The 21321-nt window shown below is 38.3% G+C and overlaps 1 protein-coding gene across 1 annotated transcript in view; it reads left to right on the top strand.

Moving 5' to 3' along the window:
• The first annotated feature begins 598 nt into the window (after window positions 1-598).
• PCF11 (PCF11 cleavage and polyadenylation factor subunit) overlaps window positions 599-21321 on the top strand; it is a 25887-nt gene continuing 5164 nt past the window's right edge. The window contains 12 exon segments of the mRNA XM_008066741.2: window positions 599-1133; window positions 1135-1236; window positions 4912-5037; window positions 6884-7072; window positions 7421-7615; window positions 8884-9998; window positions 10525-10708; window positions 10815-10905; window positions 11840-13401; window positions 15471-15570; window positions 19224-19343; window positions 20156-20261. Of these exon segments, the coding sequence (XP_008064932.1) occupies window positions 1044-1133; window positions 1135-1236; window positions 4912-5037; window positions 6884-7072; window positions 7421-7615; window positions 8884-9998; window positions 10525-10708; window positions 10815-10905; window positions 11840-13401; window positions 15471-15570; window positions 19224-19343; window positions 20156-20261 (3980 nt within the window). The 5' untranslated portion in view covers window positions 599-1043.

Here is a 21321-nt window from a genome sequence, read left to right as displayed (position 1 = left end):
CCTAAAGATCTGCGTGGGCTCCCGGAAGAGCTCCAAACTCCTGGGAAAAGCCTTTCACACACAGCCTCTAAATAAAGGCATGTTCCTGGGCAGTCGACTCAAGCCGGCCTAGCTGTTTTTGTGGGTGTGGGAATCGACGTGCTAGACTCAACGCTCTAGAGATTCTTTCCGAGGTTCTGGGTAAAGTCAGCGTCTCCTCCCCGCCTTAGTTCCCGGAGGGACAGCCGGCCCCGCCCATGCTCTCGGGAGCACCTGAGACAAGAGCAGAGGGGGTGCGGCAGGTCCAAAGCCCCCGCTCCCTCTAGTCCCCACCGTGGGCCGCGGCGGCCGGGGCGGGCGGGAGGATGATTGACAGAGCCGCTCAGTGGCTGGTAAACTGCAGAGGGAGGGACGGAGAGGGGACCGCTGAGCTTTCTTCTTAAACTGGTTAGGTTGGGCTTAGGGAACAGCCTTCCCCAGGCCTATTGGCTTCCCTGAATGGGTTGTTATGGTAACAAATGACCGAACAGTCCCTTATGAATCCGCCAATGAGGAAGGCCGTCTTTTCCGCCGCACCTCTGAGCTGTAAGTGTTGCGAAAGTCCGGGTAGGGACCGGAGAAGAAGGCGGCGCCAGGACGTCCTGCGGAAGAACCGGGGACGGGGCTCGTGACGTAGCCAAACCAGCCAATCACGCCTGGCTTTACCAGCGGCCCCGCCCCTTTACCGCACATTTCCCCTCCCCTAGCTCATTTCGCACGACGCAGCGGTTGGGAACACAGACATTTTCGGAGCTGGAGCCGCCACTGCCGCCGCCATTTTGTGTCTGTGGAGAAAGAAGCTTCTGTGGTGGCTGGAAGTGGACGGAGATCACCCGTGAGACGGCGGCGTTTCATACCCGAGGTTCCCCCTGTGTCGTCCCCCACCCCCCCTCCGCGGTCAGCATGTGGTGAAGCCGGAGCCGCGAGAGACCCGGGGAGAGGAAGAAGGAGTCGGAAGGGAGGCGGGGTATCGAGAGCGGCTTCAGCTTCAGCTGCGGCGGACCTCGGAGGGGGGCCGCGGCGCAATGTCAGAGCAGGCGCCGGCCGAGGCCGGTGCTGCGGGGGCCCGGGAGGACGCCTGTCGGGATTATCAGTCGTCGCTCGAAGACCTGACCTTTCAATAGCAAACCGCACATCAATATGCTGACCATTCTAGCCGAGGAGAACCTGCCCTTCGCCAAGGAGATCGTCTCTCTCATCGAGGCCCAAACCGCCAAGGTTTTTATACACCCCGCAGCCTCCTATTCTTCTAATACTCCCTGATTTTAGTGTCAGCCTCATCCCAGGTCTCGCTTCCATCCAGAGGGGGCCGTGTCCCCCGTCTCCAACCCTCCCCCTCCAACTCAGGCTCGGTCTTTGGCCCAGGCTTCGAGCGTGGGCCTGGGGGGGGGAGGGAGTTGGGAGGATAAAGGGTGGAGTCCCACTTCCGCTTACCAACTCCCTATTTAGGCCACCGCATTGTATATCCTGACACACACACGCTTTGAATAGAGCCCTTCGGGGGTGGGGGGAGACTCAAAGAGGCAGTTGGTGGTTTGGGGAAGCAAGAGTTAAAACAAACCGTTTTGACCCCCTGGGAAGGTGGAGAGTGGTTCTCCCGTTTTCTCCCAGTACCCTTTTGGGTAATCGTGCTCTGTGGGTTGGAAGGAGGTGAAGGGGGACCTGGGAGCGAGCTGTTGGTGGGTGGGAATAGGGAATTGGCCCCGAGTGGAGCAGCCGCCTGTTAGGAGCCCAACATGGCGCCTGAAAAGCACATGATGCGAAAGGGAAGAGAGGAGAATCCATTCCCTGCCAGCCAGGCAGCTGCTCACACCCGTCAGCCCCATTTTGGGGTGGGGGCGGCTAGATAAAACTTTTATTCTCCTATCGGAGGGTCTGATACGTCCCAAAATACTGGCAGTTGGGGTTGAGGGTGGGGTTTGGGCGGGGGGGAGGAGATCTTATCCAACCTGTAGGTGGAGAACTGGCCCAGTGGGTAACAAGTACTTGTAGTTTCTCTGAAAAGTTCAGTCCCTCCTCCTCTTCCTTTTCTCTTTTTTCTCCCTTCCCTGATAGTGAAGGCGTGCTTTTCTTCACCCCTTGACGGAAGTGGTCCTCTGCCACCTTATATTTCCCTGTAGTCCTCCTCTTCTGTGGATTCATGTGGGAGCGATATGTCATTTAAGTAAAGTTACTGTTAAACTTAGTTATAATGAATTTTAATAGCTTCCCAGTACTACATTTTAAGTTATTTTTCAAGCTTGTACTTACGGTTTAGTTTTTTCTAGTTGTTAGTGCTTGCAGTTATCAGGATGAGCCTCCTTTTAGCAGAGTGAACCCCTTTTTAAAGGCCACTTTAACAACAACCACCAATAAATTGTTTAGAGACGGTTTCTGTCTAGTGTAAAACTGAGTGGTCTGACTCTAATAAATGGTTTTGAAATGTGTGACTGGTATTATAAAATTTGTGAATAAAACATATAAAATATGTATTTGTCTTTTTTATTTACCTTGTAAGGTGTAGAATCTGTTTCTAAGACTTATTTTTATCTACGTGGTTGTGTGTTTTAAACAAAAGTCTTTAAGTGACTTGGGTTCATTCTTTAGGTTCCATCCACTCTTTTGGGTAAATCTGTTCACAAGATACACGGTTTCAGATGGTCTTTTCATCCTTAATTTAAAAAGAGTACGAAAAGTAAGGTTTTTTTTTAAAGAGCTCAACAAGTTTATCATACTCAGCCTGACAGCTAAAATGCAAGTCTTCACCTTTTCTTGTGTATTTAAAACAGCTATTCTTCTTTTTTTAAGTATGAGATTTTAAAAGGAAGCATTCTTCATACTCAACATCCTTTTTATTGATACCACAAACATGTTGGACATGAAAACTTAGTTTTTGCCTTGTTGAAGGCTTAACTCGACATTAAATGCCTTTTTTTTAAAAAAAGAAAAAAGCACTTGTATTTCTAAGACAATAACATTGTTTTTTTTAAAACCTAATTACCTCGTATTTGGGGGTACTAATATTCCACGGCGCCTAATATTTAGCAGCTCAGGTTGTCACTCAAAAGAACAGTTTCCTTGCTGGTTTTTAATGGACCCAGAAGACATCTGAGAACTGAAAACTAAATGCTGAGTATAGTGACCACATAAAACTTGTGTTTGTGTATGCTACACAATGGTGAAAATAGATGGTCTATTTGCTGGTAAAAGACAGCTGAAATTTTGGGGGCACACGTTTCCTGGTTATTTTTTAAAAGCCAGATGGAGGGAAAGATGTAAAAGTCACTTTAGGGGAAATGTCTTAATGGGGGGGGTGGAATTGGGGATGAGGGGAGGGATTTTCTGTCATTTGGTAGCAAACTGGCTTGGTTTTGTGTTTCCGGAGGTGAATGTTTGTGTCCTATTCGTTAGCATCTCAGCATTACTAAACTTAAGATTCACACCTAATTTCTATGAGGCAGCGGTATCAAAAAAGAATATTACAAATAAGGGCTTGTACAATAAAAAATTAGCTTACTGAACAGATTTCGGTGTTAAAAGAACCTATTTTCATAAGTACAATAATGACTAAAATGGTGTAAAACATGACATGGTAAGGTAAAGACACAGTAATAAAGCATTTGACATGTTGGTACTTAATACAGGTTACCCACATGTGGTGGGTGAACTCTTAGTACCATAGAAGTTTTTCATACAAAGTTATTCAAAGGTTTCCTTACCAACTTTTGGTTGTAAGGTGTTAATCAGAAGCAAGAGCATTTCCACACACTTGTATGGGCAATTGGTTTTATGAGATATTATGGCATTGTGTATTCCAGAACTGAGCCTACCCTAGCTACAGGTAGCTATGGGTGTTAATTCAGGGTTAAGATTCCTATACACATGGGATGGGAAATAACCTAAGTTTTTTTGTTTTTGTTTTTTAAAAATCATGGGTGCTCCTGGTGGAGTCAGTTAAAAGTTTATATGGTGTGTCTTAATGCTCCTCAACAAGTCTGTGAACCTGCTGATGCTTTTTGGAAGCTTGCTGTGCCTTCTAAAAGCCAGTGATGGGTAGGCGTTGCAGTTGAACTTGGGGCAGCGTTACTTTGGAAAGGGCCACCTGTATCAGCATCACCACACTGGCTCTGCACAAATTTAGAGCCCCCGGTTTGTGCAAGTCAGAGGAAAATATTTCGACGGAGAGTGTGTGCTGTGAAGAAAATCTTCAGGACAAATCCTGGTTTCCAGAGTCAAGTTCAACCTGATTTACATGATTCTGCGGCTACTCCATCCAGTTTTTCTTGTATCAGTAACAAACTTGCACCTTCCTGCATGTTCATGTGCAAGTTTGTGTTTTGCCATTGACTTCAAATGTGAAGTGTTTTTAAATTCCTTTGTTCATTTGGATTATAGAGAAGTAATCCTAATAATTTTACAGGTAACAAAAGCTTCTTAGACTTTAACATATAAAATATGCCTATGGAAATTAGGGTTTCCACCAGAGGTCTAAAAACTACTTCATTGAGTGTAGGCACACCATTGTAAGTTAATATGGGTCACAAAGCTGACACTTGGATTACAGAAAATAATTTTCCCTTGCTTCCCTCTTTTTTTGTTACTTAAAACACGGGTCTTTCTTTTCTTTTTCTTTTTTTTCTTTTTTTTTAACCACACAAATCTGATAAATTGAGTGTACTGGAGATTATGGTTTTTCATCCTGGTAATTCTGAGCTTTTGTGTGCTCAACTAAAGATTGTAAGAGATAACTTGATTGAACACCTAAGTTTCATAAAAGTTAATATCAATTCAGAAGTATTTAGTACCAACAAGAATAGAGGTCTGTATTGTAAGTTTAAAAATTCACTTTTAAAAGTAATTTATTTGGTGGCAATTCATTATACTAAACTTTTCAGTTTCTTTTTATTACTTCAGGCTCCTTCCTCAGAGAAGCTTCCTGTTATGTACCTTATGGATTCTATCGTGAAAAACGTTGGAAGAGAATATCTCACTGCCTTTACTAAAAATCTAGTTGCAACATTTATTTGTGTGTTTGAAAAGGTATATATACATTTGGAAACATTTGAATTATTTTTTTTAAAACGTGTTCCTGATTAAATAAATACTTGTTTTGTGTTGGGTTTTCTTGGGTGGTGAATTGTTTTATTCATTTGGACATTGATCGTTAAGTACCTTTTCAAAGAAAGGGGCTAAAGTTAAATGTTTTATGTTAGTTTTTACGTTTCCATTTGAGAATAGATGGGTGTGCTTTTAAAATTGTGCTTTTTTAAAAAATCGAGCTTGCTCATATGAAGATTTGTTTCATCATTAGAAACTGGGCAGAAAAATCTGGAACTATCAAGAGTGCTTCAAATTTCATTGCTTATATTTCTGGTGTTAGGATGTTGTCTATTCCTATCTGGAAAAACAAGAAAATATCTCAGTGTGAATTGAAACTTCTCCATTTATTTATTTTTCTGGAAAGGTTTCCTCTTTTGTTACCTTGTTCAAATATGTTTGATGGGAATGCTGTAGGTATTTATGAATGGTGGACTAGTTAATTGTGTTAGGTTGTTTTGGAAATTTGTTTTCCCCCTTAGTGTTCAGAAGAAAGGCTTGTTATTTTCCATATCTAGAGATTGTAAATTCCTTCCATAACATTGTAACATGGTAGTTTGGTTAATACAGTATTACGTTGAAGAAGGCAAGGGATTTGCTGAAGTTATTCTCTACCTGTCTTTGACACTGAGCAAAAGGGCACTTAGAGTACTTACAATATACATTTTAAAGGTTTAAAGATTGTTTTCTAACACATATAGTTGGTGGTAGTTCTTATATTTTAGTAGATGAACACTTGTGTCCATTGTCAGATTTGTAGAATTGGGATATTTTTGGAAAAACTATTCAGTATTAGATTTTACTTGTTTACTGGGACAAACTGTAGTTGCTACGTGAGTATTTTTTTTTTTTAAGTTCTTAGAGAAAAAGTATACACAAAATATTTGGGAAACTATATTTCAGATACCATTAAACAGCTTAAATTGTGTATTGTAGATCTTTGCTGAATGCTGCTTACCTGAGGCTGTAGTTTATGGAGAAGTTTAACTAGTTTCTTGGATTCAGTTTCAGTATGTTCAGATCCATTTGAGTGTTTGGTAGTATACCTTTACTGAATCTAACTGGATATTAATACTACAGTTGACAGATTACCTTGTAATAAATACATTATTATTTAAAAACTTGAATATAGCTGAGGCTTTACTGTCTGTCCTAAAGTTAGAAAGCTAACTTAACTCTTCCCAAGCACTAGTTTTCTCTGATGGTGAATTTTCTAAAAATTGATGTTATGCCCATCACAAACATGAGCAGAGAAGTTATGTAAAATTAAAGCTTACCAGTGGTAAGATTTTGTGAGTTTGAGTTATTAAAGAGCCTTTCATATCACAAATAGATTGTTCATAGATACCAGCCATATTGTAGAAGACTGACTAGCGATTTGGTTTTGCTTAATTTTAACTTTGTACCACCATGTAAATAATTTAAAAATTTTAAACCATCAGGCAAACCATTTTCTAGTTTTATATTTTTGTCCAGAGTAAGAGTAACATTAGAAATATTATACGAGGCCCTAAAACATGGAAACATTTTGTCCATAAAAAGACTTGATTAGTTGATTGCATGCATGAATGCTAGGTGATAATGGCTTTAATTCTAATTTTTTTGGTAAATTTATTAACTATGTTTACAAACTAAATGCATCTTTGATACATTGTTATTGCTGTATACATTACCGATGGGTAGTATAGTTTTATATATGAAGGAAAGTAGTGATTTCTGTAGCTTATACTTAATATATAAAACATTTTATAGTAACTTAACAAGCCATAGAATTGTTCTGTTGTTCTAGGTGGATGAAAATACTAGAAAAAGTTTATTTAAGTTACGTTCTACATGGGATGAAATATTCCCTTTGAAGAAACTTTATGCCCTGGATGTCAGAGTCAATTCATTAGATCCTGCTTGGCCTATTAAACCTCTACCCCCCAATGTGAACACATCTAGCATCCATGTGAATCCTAAATTTTTAAATAAATCGGTAAGTTTTAACATGAATACATACTTTTAACTATAAATTTTGAATTCTCTAAAACTTATTGTCAGCAAAAATAGAACACCATGTGTTGAATCAGTTCATTTTTTAAAAAAATGAGTGTGTATATGTGTGTGTGTTAAGTATATATATTTATATACTTCCTACTTAAACATGTACTCACCTTGTTTAGGTATTACAAAACATTTGAGTTTTAAGGTCTTGAAAAGTTTTTTGTGTGATATTTACGATTATGGATCATATTAAGAATTAAGCTGAGATTTTTTATTTACCCTTTAGTTTCCTTTTTTAGCTGTGATATATTTTTCCTAACAAATTATTTTTTTCTTACAGCCCGAAGAGTCTTCAACGCCTGGCACAGTGGTCAGTTCCCCTAGCATCTCCACTCCTCCAATTGTTCCTGATATACAAAAGAATCTTACCCAAGAACAACTAATAAGGCAACAGTTACTGGCAAAGCAAAAACAATTGTTAGAACTTCAGCAGAAGAAGCTGGAACTTGAGCTAGAGCAAGCTAAGGCACAACTGGTAAGTAGAGGAGATCAAAATACTTTAAGTATTTTAAACCTGTCTTCCATTAGGGAAGTAATTATTTTGTGTTTCAATTGTGTTAACATGCTACTTTTGTTAATAGTGTATTTTTCCAATTATGGATTTTGCAAATTATGGTATATTGGACCATATTTTTATAGCTTTATTGTAAAAAATACCTTGATTAAAAACCACAGTATTTTGTCTAAATAACTTTCTGTTAGATTGCTATCTTATAATACCTTAATTTTGTTTACATTATGTGGACTTAATGTTTCAGTCCCAAGATGGTAGGTGTGTTGTGGCAAATGTTTTTGCATAGTCTCTAATAGTTTATGAGCTTATGCTTCTTGAGCAGAAATCAGATTCTTAGAAGTCTGCAAAAGAAAGGACATCACAAAATTAAGGAGGTCAGGAAGATTATATATTTCTATGCATTATACTAAGTTTATACTAAGTTATTTTACTTATTAGCATCTGAGCTTATTTGAGATTAAGGAAGTACAGAAAGGCAGGATTTTATAAGTTCAGTGACAGTACTACTTTGGGAGGAACTGAATTTTATGACAGAATTTAGCTGGACTGATTAACTCTTATATAGCTGGAGTGTAGTGATTTAATAATTTCTTAGGAATAATCTGATTCAGCATCCTGAATAAGTAGGAAGAGGGAAGATTTTTTTCCCTATTTTATCTAGAGCTTATATTATATTATTGCAAAGCAAAGGACTAGTAAGAAATAATGGGCCACTTAGGTACATGGACTTTTCTCTTTTTTAAATTTTATTTTTTACTTTTTTTGGAGTTTGGAGGGGTTTTGCTCTGTTACGCAGGCTGGAGTGCAGTGGCATGATTATAGCTCATTGCAGCCTCTGTCTCCTGAGCGCAGGCAGTTCTTCTGCCTCAGCCTCCTGAGTAGCTGGCACTACAGGCATGTGCCACCACGCTTGGCTAATTTTTTTGATTTTTCTTTTAGAGACGAGGTCTTGCTATTTTGCCTGGGCTGGTTTCGAATTCTTGGGCTCAAGCATTTCTCCTGCCTCAGGCTTCCAAAGTGCTGGGATTACAGGTGTGAGCCACCATGCCTGACCAACTTTCTCATCTTTTCACTGTAATACCAATTTATATATTAGAAGTACACATTGTAAATACAATATTGATTATATAGATTTATCGAATGAAGCATTATATTCTTCAGCTGTCTGCAATTTCTTGACAATCTCCTTGTTTTACAGTATTAATATGAACATTTACTTCATATTTCAGGCAGTTTCTCTTAGTGTTCAGCAGGAGACATCCAACTTAGGTCCTGGATCTGCACCATCCAAATTACATGTTTCACAAATTCCTCCTATGGCAGTTAAAACTTCCCATCAGGTTCCTGTGCAACCTGAGAAAAGCCGTCCAGGTCCATCCTTACAAATTCAGGATTTGAAGGGGACTAACCGGGATCCCCGTCTTAATAGGATAAGCCAACATTCTCATGGAAAGGATCAAAGTCACAGGAAAGAATTCCTAATGAACACAATGAGCCAATCTGATATTAAAACAAGTAAAACTGTACCCTCTGAAAAACTAAATTCATCCAAGCAAGAAAAAAGTAAATCAGGTGAAAAAATAACCAAGAAAGAACTTGAACAATTAGATTCTAAATCTAAATCTAAATCTAAATCACCATCACCCTTGAAAAACAAATTATCTCACACAAAAGACTTGAAAAATCAAGAATCTGAAAGTATGAGGTTGCCTGATATAAACAAGAGAGATCCAAGGTTAAAAAAACATCTTCAGGATAAGACTGATGGCAAAGATGATGATGTAAAAGAGAAGAGAAAAACTGCAGAAAAAAAGGATAAAGATGAGCATATGAAGTCATCTGAACATAGACTGGCTGGAAGCAGAAACAAAATCATAAATGGCATTGTACAAAAACAGGATACCCTAACAGAAGAATCAGAAAAACAGGGAACAAAACCAGGGAGATCAAGTACTAGAAAACGATCAAGATCTCGATCACCCAAGTCTAGATCACCAATTATACATTCTCCAAAGAGAAGAGACAGGCGGTCACCCAAACGAAGGCAAAGGAGCATGTCTCCAACTTCAGTCCCTAAAGCTGGAAAGCTTCGCCAATCAGGAGTTAAGCAGTCTCATATGGAAGAGTTTACACCACCTTCTAGGGAAGACAGAAATGCTAAGAGAAGTACTAAACAGGATGTTCGAGATCCAAGGCGAATGAAAAAGACTGAAGAAGAACGACCACAAGAAACTACAAATCAGCATTCTACCAAGTCAGGCACTGAACCAAAGGAAAATATAGAAAACTGGCAAAGTTCTAAGTCTGCCAAAAGATGGAAATCTGGTTGGGAAGAAAATAAAAGGTATGGTGTTAATTTTTTTTTAAAGGGGGAGAATATTCATTTTAAAGATGTGGGGTGCAGTTCAGGATTAGGTATACAAGGTCATCATACAGGTAAAGTTTGTGCTTCCCTTTGGTTCCCACTTGGTGTTAGTATTTTTAATGAAGTAGAATGATGCATGCATTTTAAAAGACAGTGTTAATTTAAAAAGTGGAAAATGTTTATTGGGTGCTATTATTTAGTACTTTATTTTTTTCATTTAATTTTTACATCTCTGTGGGTTAAATATCATTATTTTTTATTTTACAGATAGGAAACTGAAGTTTAGAAAGGTTAACTAATTTTCCTAAGGCTGCAATTCAGAGCATACAGGAATAAAAATTCATCTGTTTTTCCTGATTTCATATCTTGTACCCTTAATCATTTAATTACTTTTTGTGGTTACATATATCCATTTTAACTGTATCCTTTGGAAAGGATGCTTAAATACGGTCCTGTGTGTTTCTTAAAAAAACATTTTGAAGTAACATTACTTTTATGGTTTCAGCTTACAACAGGCTGATGAACATAGTAAACCTCCTCATCTGAGGCATAGGGAGAGCTGGTCAAGCAGTAAAGGAATTTTGTCACCTCGAGCCCCAAAGCAGCCGCAGCATCGGTTAAGTGTAGATGCCAATCTTCAGATTCCTAAAGAGTTAACTCTTGCAAGCAAAAGAGAATTACTTCAAAAGGTAGTTACTATTATTACTCTTATATAGTCATTATTCTCTTTTGTCTAATTTTTTAAAGTACTTTTATATATAAAGTGTTTAATTTCCTTTTATCATCCCTACACAGACGAGTGAACGTTTAGCTTCTGGTGAAATTACACAGGATGACTTCCTTGTTGTTGTGCATCAAATTCGACAGATATTTCAGTATCAAGAAGGTAAACATAGATGCAATGTACGGGATAGTCCTACAGAAGAAAATAAAGGTGGATTAAAAAAGAAACCTCTCTTATCTGATGCTGAATTAAGCTACTATGAACATAAAGCAAAACTGAAAAGGACACAGGTTCAGCATTCATTTCCAAGACTTGATCTCTTAGATCCTGATATTTTTGACTACCCTTTGACTGATGCCTTGTTGTCTGGAATAGAATGTGAGCCATCCAAAAATAAACATGCAAGTAGGAATAGTGGAGCACAGTTTGACAGAAAAGAACAATTTAGTGAAAGAGCAAGACGTCTTTCTCCTATATCTGGGAGTCGTACTTATGCTGAGAATCTTTCACCCCATGAGGGCCGGAGAAGACATGACGAACAAGTCTCTGCTAAAGGTAGAAAAAGTTAAATTAGATTATGCCTATTGAATCACACAGCAGTGAAGGGAAAATGAACAAGCTAAGTGGGGATGGATTTTTATGACTGTTCAGACGACCTTTTTGTTTGTTTGTTTTGTTATGTATTTTTCCCTCTATGGAAAGGGAGTTAATATTTCTAAGGCCAGTTGTATGTCAGGTATTTCACTAGGTTCTTTTTATATGTAGTGAGATTTAATCCTCACAACAACCCAGTGAAACGTATATTGATCTTCATTTTACAGATAGAAAATAAACCCAGAGAGGTTAAATAACTTGCTCTTAAAGTCAAATAATTAGTAAGTTGACAGGATGTGGATTTTTTTTAACCCAACTGTATCTGACTGTAGAGGACATTTTCTAATCTACTGCTTGATGCTATCTGTCTCTTCCTGCCCCCCAATAGTGAGATAGTTATATATATCTTGGGATAAACATTTTCATGTTTTATAGAAAGATTTTAAGACAAATTTGATACAACTTCAGATTTAGTGCAAATAAATTTTTTTCTTTTTAAAAGGAGTGCGAGAAGAACAGAGATCTCCATTCAATGATCGTTTCCCGCTTAAGCGACCTCGATATGAAGATTCAGATAAGCCATTTGTAGATGGCCCAGCATCAAGATTCGCCGGCCTTGATACTAATCAGCGACTTACAGCTTTAGCTGAAGACAGACCATTATTTGATGGACCTTCTAGGCCATCGGTAACGAGAGAGGGCCCAACCAAGATGATTTTTGAAGGACCTAATAAATTAAGCCCTAGAATTGATGGACCTCCTACACCAGGTTCTCTTCGGTTTGATGGGTCACCAGGACAAATGGGGGGAGGAGGCCCTTTGAGATTTGAAGGACCACAAGGTCAGCTAGGAGGCGGGTGTCCTTTGAGATTTGAAGGTCCTCCAGGGCCAGTAGGGGCGCCTCTGCGGTTTGAGGGCCCAATTGGTCAAGCAGGAGGAGGTGGTTTTCGGTTTGAAGGTTCTCCTGGTCTGAGGTTTGAAGGATCTGCAGGTGGTTTGCGGTTTGAGGGACCAGGGGGCCAGCCGGTTGGTGGTCTCAGGTTTGAAGGACATCGTGGTCAACCTGTGGGTGGTCTAAGGTTTGAGGGACCTCATGGTCAGCCTGTGGGTGGGCTTAGATTTGATAATCCCCGAGGTCAGCCTGTAGGTGGACTTAGATTTGAAGGGGGTCATGGTCCATCAGGGGCTGCAATTAGATTTGATGGACCTCATGGTCAGCCAGGAGGTGGGATCAGATTTGAGGGTCCTTTGCTACAGCAAGGTGTTGGAATGAGGTTTGAGGGCCCACATGGTCAGTCAGTAGCTGCTCTGAGATTTGAAGGCCAGCATAGTCAACTTGGTGGGAACCTTAGGTTTGAGGGTCCACATGGTCAGCCAGGAGTTGGGATCAGATTTGAGGGACCTTTAGTTCAACAAGGAGGTGGAATGAGATTTGAGGGTCCTGTACCAGGAGGTGGCCTGAGAATCGAAGGGCCTCTGGGTCAAGGTGGTCCAAGATTTGAAGGTTGCCATGCTTTAAGGTTTGATGGACAGCCAGGTCAGCCATCACTCTTGCCAAGATTTGATGGTTTACATGGCCAGCCAGGTCCTAGATTTGAAAGAACTCCTGGTCAGCCAGGCCCACAGAGGTTTGATGGACCACCTGGACAGCAGGTTCAACCAAGATTTGATGGTGTACCTCAAAGATTTGATGGTCCACAGCACCAACAAGCATCAAGGTTTGATATTCCTCTTGGTCTTCAAGGAACAAGATTTGACAATCATCCTTCACAAAGGCTTGAATCTGTATCTTTCAATCAGACTGGTCCATATAATGACCCACCTGGCAATGCTTTTAATGCCCCATCCCAAGGACTGCAGTTCCAAAGACATGAGCAGATATTTGATTCACCTCAAGGACCAAATTTTAATGGACCACATGGCCCTGGAAACCAGAGTTTCTCGAATCCCCTTAACAGAGCTGGACACTATTTTGATGAAAAAAATCTTCAGAGTTCTCAATTTGGAAACTTTGGAAATTTGCCTGCTCCCATAACAGTAGGAAATATTCAGGCATCTCAACAGGTAAGTCTGTTTTAAAATTATGTTATGTAGATAAGTTAACCATTTTTTAATGTTTTTAGGGTTTGAAGAAGGTTTTTAGGACACAGCTTATTATGTAGATCGGAAAGAAGTTTTTAATGTATTCTAATCCCCACATGCTAGGAAAGTAGAATGAGAGTCTTTTGGGGATGAAATTTGCAACTAAATCCAAAACCGATTTTAGCTCTTCCAGGATCTAGGGAAATATCTCAGTCAGCCTTCCACCCTTCACTTTGTTTGCTTGTTGCTTTAAAGCTACTGAAGTATTATACAATTGTGTTTCATAGACCTCTGCTACATTATAGAACTGTTAAACTCTGATATGCTGTAAAGTATCCATAGAGCTGATTGTTGAGGTTGTTTTTTGACCAGTAACTTCCTTAGCCTAAGTTAAATAAGAAAATCAAATTGGCTGTACTTTTACAGTGTACAATTCTCTTTTTCACCCTCTCTCCCTACTTTTTACCACCTTTCCAGTCACTCCAGTTAAACACAGTTTGATATTAATGCCAACACAACAAACTTGCTATTTGCCTTCCAAATAACACTCCAGCTACTTCAACATATAGTTACCTGTTGGTATTCTTTCACACTTATTCTGCATACATTTAAAAATGTATGTTGAAATAACTTTAAAGCAATGTGTTTATACTTTGTGATTAATTTCAGTTGATTTTGAACTACATTTGCTTACCTGCTGCAGTTCTTACCAGACTAAATTTACTTTTTTTTCCAAGTGCTGACACTTTCTTACCAGGACAAATTTATTTCATAGTAATAAGACTGTATGGAAAAAAAAGTACAATAAAAAATATTTTAAAAGCATGTTATGAGCATTATGAATAGAAAGTAGTCTTCGGTTCATCTCCAACGGTATAAAAACATTTGACCTGCATAGTTAGATTTACTTTACTGTATGTCCTTGAAAAAAATGATACCGTTATTGACAGATACTCTTGAATGGGAATTGACTTACTTAGTCTTCTTCCCACATTATATAAAATTGGTGGGGTTTTTATTATGTATACATACCCTTGAAAACTCACATGGATACTGAACAAAGTTTATAAATGGATTTTTGTTGTTGGGGTTTTACTCTGTTGCCTAGGCTTGGAGTGCAGTGGCACGATCATAGCTTACTGCATCCTTGAACTCTCGAGCTCAGGTTATCTGTCCACTTCAGACTCCTTGAGTAGCTGGTACTACATGCACATGTCACCACATCCTGCTAATTTTACATTGTTTTTTGTAGAGATGAGTTCGTGCTATGCTTCTTATGCTGGTCTTGAACTCCTGGGCTCAAAGCCTTGGCTCCCAAAGTGTTGGGATTACAGGTGTGAGCTATCACATCCAGCCTAAAAATGGATATTTATTTATATGACACCAACACGTAGAAGTCCTGCTTCCCTCTAGACTACCATACTATGTTTGTGTGCCAGTATAGTTCTTGCCTTATGACTGTTTTATTTTTTAACATTCCCTTTGACATCTTTTACAGTCTACTTTGTAATCTAGCTATAACTGTTGCCAAGCAGGATGTTAGCCGCTTGGTAATTTTAAAACAGGTTTTTGATATCTGTGGAGAAAAGGGGTCAAGGGTCAGGAGTTTTGCTGCTAACTGGCTCCTGTGATTATGTTTAAGGTCACATTGCTTTATGTCAGTTCTATATATAAAATATAGGAGAGCCACCAGTAAGGTAAAGTGACTTGTATAAGGTCACACAGCTGGTTATCTTGTGTTTGCATGGTATCTTAAACTTTTCTTTTTTGGGGGGGGCTACTTTGTCTTTTAGTAGGTATCTTAAACTTTTCTAAGAAGTTTCACCCATTCTCAGTTCCTTATAACTCTGAAACAGATAAGGGAAGATTTTATTGTTCCTGTTTATAGAAGATCTAGAAATGAAGTGAACCAGCCAAGTTAACTTTCTAAATCTTTATTATTGTATAAGCCAGACCTTGTGGGCATCTAAATATTTTTATGTGATTAGAATGTTAAAGTTTTACTTAAAATGTGGAAAGGATGGTTTTAAAAGCAAGATTTATCTTAAAAGGTTCTGAGTGGTGTTGCTCAGCCAGTAGCTTTTGGCCAAGGACAACAATTCTTACCAGTACATCCACAAAATTCTGGAGCATTTGTTCAGAATCCTTCAGGTATGTACTTTCTGAACTTTGTTTTTCAAAAGACAGTTAACGTTTTGTTGAATAGAAACTTTGTCAGTTTTTTAAAAATAACAATTTTAAGAAGGCATATTTAAAGAAATTTGTTCTGCCAGACCATCAAAAAGAGAGAAGGAAACCTGTTGAGTGGGAAGCCAGGAGGTGGAGTGAGAGTGTTATGTTTGTGTTGAGATAGAATGAACTAAATGGCAAACCTTAGACATCTCAATTAGTGTCATTTTGAGTTTTTGTTTTGTATGTTTATGTTATGATCTAATGAGCATTTATTAAGTGAATACTGGGGATGCCACCTTATAAATTTGATTCAGTTGTATTTTGTTTCTTTGGGCACTCAGAGAATAAAACTGATTTCCTAGCCAGGTCTCCTGTTAAGCATCTTGGTTACTATGAGGTGAGGCATAAATAATACTGGAATGCAAGAACTTTAAAAATGAATTTTAGTTTTGTTGTGTGATAAATAGGAAGTGTGTAAATTATAGCTATTTATGACATAAAACAAAGTTACTTTATGGGGAACTAGCCTAACCAAGTAGTAGTATACTTGTTTCAGTATCTGAATCATTACCAAAAACCACTTCAGAAACATGCTTTAGTGTAGCATTGAATTATTCAGTTTACAAACTTCAGGAATTTTCCAAAACTTCTGAAGTTATTAGGAAAGTCCTAGCCAAGCTCTCTTTTATACATTAGTTCTTAAATTGTGTCATCTGAAGAAATTCATTCAATTAATTAGAAAGCTTTTTATTTTTAACTTCTAAGTGGACAGTTAGGATTAATACTTGTTATTTTTTTTTTGTTGTCACTATAAAAGGCAAGGAAATACTTTGGGATCTGAAGTTCAGAAGACCAGGGTTAGACTTTGCGCTCTGTGACTTTATAGGTGGGCAGGGTTTAAGCAAGTATCCCCCCTGAGGTTCAGTTTCTTTCTCTGTAAACAGAATATGGTAATATCACTGTTTACCCCAAAATGTATATAATTTTGAGTTGGAGTCTCACTGTGTCGTCCAGGCTGGAGTGCAGTTGTATGATCATGACTACTGAAGCCTTTACCTTCTGGGATCAGGCAGTGCTTCCACCTCAGCCTTCCAAGCAGCTGGAACTATAGGCATGTGCCACCACACCTGGCTAATTTTTGATTATTGTAGAGATGAGGGGCTCACGAAGTTGCCTAGGCTGCTCTTGAACCCCAGCTCAGGCAATCCTCTTGCCTCCGCCTCCCAAAGTTCTGGGATTATAGGTATGAGCCGTCGTACCCAGCCTGCCTGAAATTTTTTTTAAAGCGAGTCAAATGAGATAGTATATTCAAAAGTCCTTTGAAACTTGTAAAGTGCTATATTAATGTATTCTATTTTTTAAAAATTGTTTTTGAGATAGGGTGTGAGTCTGTTGCCCAGGCTGGAGTGCAGTGGCATAATCATGGTCACCACACCCTCCAAATCCTGCACTTACGTGATCTTCCCACCTCAGCCTCCCAGGAGCTGGGACTACAGATGCATGCCACCACACCTGCCTAATATTTTTCATTTTGTTGTAGAGATGAGCCTCACTGTGTTGCCCAGACTAGTCTTGAACTCCTGGGCTCAAGTGTCTTCTTTCTCGGTTTCCCAAAGTGCTGAAATTACAGGTGTGAACCACCACGGCTGGCCTTGTATTTTCCTTTAGAACTCCATTTATTTGTGGAGTATTTGTTATATTGGGATTAATGGCATGAGATAGTGCAAAAACTACAAATACTCTTTTTGCTTTTATAACTTTGGATTATGTGTGTATATATAGGGCATAAGAGTGTCACAGAGGAAATCATATCTTATTGCCTTGGGTTGGGGGTATTGATTGAAATGTTACTAGGTATCTTTTCCTTTTACTTATTCTTCCAAGGGGTGTGAGCAGTATTCAGTGTGCTATATTTGGCTTCTTTCAAGGTGTCTTCTGTAATTTGAAAGTGAAAATGCCCCTTTACCAGTAGTAAATATACCTGTGTTCATTTATTCATTTGAACATATATTGCTCATTTGCTTTCTGGTAGGCATTATGCTAGGTGAATTTATTATTATTTTTTAGAGACAGGGTTTTGCTCTTTTGCTCAGGCTGGAGTAGTGCATTGGTCATAGCTTACAGCAGCCTGGAACTGCTGGGCGCAAGTGATCCTCCCACTTCACCCTCCCAAGTAATTGGGACTACAGACTGCACGCTACTCACCTCCTTTTTTTTTTTAAATTACGCTTTTAGTGAGACAAGATCATGCTATTTTGACCAGTCTGGTCTCAAACTCGTAGCCTCAAGAAATCCACCTGCCTTGGCCTCCCAAAGTACTGGGATTACAGGTATAAGCCACTGTACCTGGACTAGGATGAATTTAGTTCATCCTTCAAAGAGCTTTATAGTATAGCAGATCTATTGTTTGTTTAACAAAAACTGTATATAATACCAAATATCTCAGTGCTTTAAAACTATTAATTCATTTAATTCTTATAACTGTCCTAGGCAGTAATGATTATTACCCTTTTACAGGCAAGGAAACAGAGGCATAGATAAGGAACCTGATCATGTCACACAATTAGAAATGGAATTTCTAGTTAGATTTGCAGGAATCTGCTTCCACAGTTCATGCTTCCCCTACACATATGAATAGCTAATTATGCCTCTTAGACATATAAATAGCTAGTTCTGATAGAATGTAAATGTTAACTAGTGTGTAAAACGCTGTTGTAATCGATTAACTATTGAAGTTGACATACTCATTCATGCATTCAGACATTTAATTTGAACAAACATTAATTAGCCTATTATTTATAAGGCACTGTGATAAGTGCAGAGAAATATGATGGTTAAGGGTAGGGATTATGTATGTTGTTGAAGCAAATTGAATTTCTGCCATTAAGAGGAATTTTTAGTGGTTCAGAACATTTTTCTAGCGAGATTCATCATAGTTACATGTAAATACATTAAAATAGTTTTCATAGTTACATATAAATACATTTGAATAGTGCTTAGGAAAATATAGGATTGGAATGATTCCTCACCAGTGAGGATTCCTCACCAAGCATAATAAAATTATTATGCTTGTTTCATTTATTCAAGTTACTGAGACTTTAGAAAGCCTGACATCTGTTCAGCAATCGCCTGAGCTGCTTTGCAAGGGCAATATATTATTCAACATAGGTCAGGGGCAAGTATACTCTGAGCCATATTGTTCATGCTCCTGCTTCAGTTCCTCTGGATAGTTAAGTCAGGGAGCAATGGGGTTGGGGTACTTCCACTTAGGCTTAATACTAAGAGATGATACACTACTTCACCTATACAAAACTATATTTTCCAATGTGCTTAAAAGATGAGAAATAGAAATTGGAAAGTTAGTGCTAGGGGTGGTGTGGCATTGCACAGGAGAAGGACATAAAGTATCAGTGTTTTCAGTGTTAGTTCTCAGTGTTTGTCTTAGAATAGATTTGTTGATGAAAATAAAAGTTAATTTTAGGAGCTTTTGAGATAATTAGGCTGATCATTAATAAGATTTTGTCAGATTTACTATTGGCAGGACATCTTGAAGAAAACTTTGAAAAGTGCTTTTGTATTAATTTTCACTTTGTTTTTTTTTTCAAATAAAAATAACTGCTATTTTTTTAAAGGAGCCCTTCCTAAGGCATATCCTGATAATCATCTCAGTCAGGTGGATGTAAATGAATTGTTTTCGAAACTGTTAAAAACAGGAATTCTCAAATTGTCCCAGCCTGATTCAGCTACAACACGTAAGTATAATTTTATACTTCATGTATACAAAGCTTTATTGAGTTTTAGAAATGTATGATGTGATATGATGATATATTATGGTAGAGCTGCTTACTTACAGCAATTGCATTCTTAGGTATATTTTCGTTTGATTTTTGAAAATAAAATACATTTGGTTTATAATGAAATTCTTTAAAAATTTTCTAAGATTGTAGAAGACATACATTTCAATTGACTAGCATTTCTGCAAATTTAATGTGCAGGCTTTTTGCTAGTTTTCACATTAATTGAACTTTTAAAATAATTTGAATATTGATGAAATAAATTTCATGAAGATTGACTTGTAAGACATCAGACTTAATATCACATATTAAAATAAAGAATTGGGGGCCAGGTGCGGTGGCTCAAGCCTGTAATCCCAGCACTTTGGGAGGCTGAGGCAAGAGGTTTGCCTGAGCTCAGGTGTTCTAGACCAGCCTGGGCAACTTGGTGAGACCTAGTCTTTACAATAAATCAAAAAATTAGCCAGGCATGATAGCGTGTGCCTGTAGTTCCAGCTAGTTGAAAGGCAGGGGTGGAAGGATCACTTGAACCCAGCAGGTCGAGGCTGTGGTGGCTGTGAGTGTGCCACTGCACTCCAGCGTGGGGGAAAGAGTGAGACTCTGACTCAAAAAAAAATTTTTATTAGGTTTCTTGGCCAGTAAACGTCAGATCAGAAGCACTGAATAGACTAGGTGAATTTCTCTATATGCTTGTGACACTATAGTGTTCCTCTATAAAGAATACAAGGATAATTGTATTGAGAAATTTATATGTCTCTTCTCAATCGAAGAAGTAAATGAAGCTGCTGCTCAGCCTCCCCCTGAAGAGGAAGAAGATCAAAATGAAGATCAAGATGTTCCAGATCTTACTAATTTTACAATTGAAGAATTGAAACAGTATGTAACATCTCTTTAAGATAAAAGACAATGACTTTAATAATAGTGGGCATTGTTACTATTAGTGCTGTTTCATTTTATCTCTGTTACTGTTTTAAAATTTAGGAACCCTTTCTTTTAAAAATGTTAAAATATGCATAACATAATCTTTAGGAAGCCTATTTTTAAATCCTCTTTTAAAATATGTCTGCTGCACAAGTATTTAGGCCAAAAGGCCACCCAGAATTTTCATTTTTATATGTATTTGGTACCGAAAATATTCAGGGTTTTTAAATACTAGATGTTGACAGTTTATTCATGTGTTTCTTTTTATCTTCATTTTATCATCTTTTTTTATATTGATATTCTTACATTTTTGAGGTTCAGAAATGAGAATTCTATAGTCTAGCATTTAAAATTTTTTCAACTTTAAAAAAAAATCTACTTTCATTTTATATGTTATGCATGATTATTGTGGAAAATTAGAAAATACAAATAAAATCAAGAAAAGAAAAGCACCTATAATTCGTACTTTATGGATAACAACTATTAACATTTGGTACATATCCTTTTATAATTTTTTATTGCCTATATTGCTTATATAAAAAACATTTAAAGCTGTTTTCCATCTTGTGAGTACTTTATAAAAAATAAAACAGCTAATGAATGGGTTTTGCCCTCTTAAGATTAATTTTTTGACTGGGCTCAGTGCCTCAGCCTGTAATCCCAGCACTTTGGGAGGCCAACGCGAGTGAATTGCCTGAACCCGCGGGTTCGAGACCCACCCGGGCAACTTGGTGAGCCCTCATCTCTACAATAAATCAAAAATTAGCTGGGCGTGGCCGCATGTGCCTATAGTTTTGGCTACTTGGAAGGCTGATGTGGAAGGATCTTTGGAGCCCAGCAGGTCAAGGCTGCGGTGGCCGTGAGTGTGCCACTGCACTCCAGTCTCGGCAACAGAGACTCCAACTCAGAAAAAAAAAGATTGTTTTTCAAAGCAGTTGTTTCACATAGTTGAAGGCTTTTTTTTTTTTTTTGAGTTGGAGTCTCACTCTGTCATTCAGACTGGAGTGCAGTGGCT

Source organism: Carlito syrichta, unplaced genomic scaffold (assembly GCF_000164805.1).
Source record: "Carlito syrichta isolate Samal-C Ts95f unplaced genomic scaffold, Tarsius_syrichta-2.0.1 Scaffold309093, whole genome shotgun sequence".
Classification (NCBI taxonomy): Eukaryota; Metazoa; Chordata; class Mammalia; order Primates; family Tarsiidae; genus Carlito; species Carlito syrichta.
This window is presented reverse-complemented; position numbering and strand designations above follow the sequence as displayed.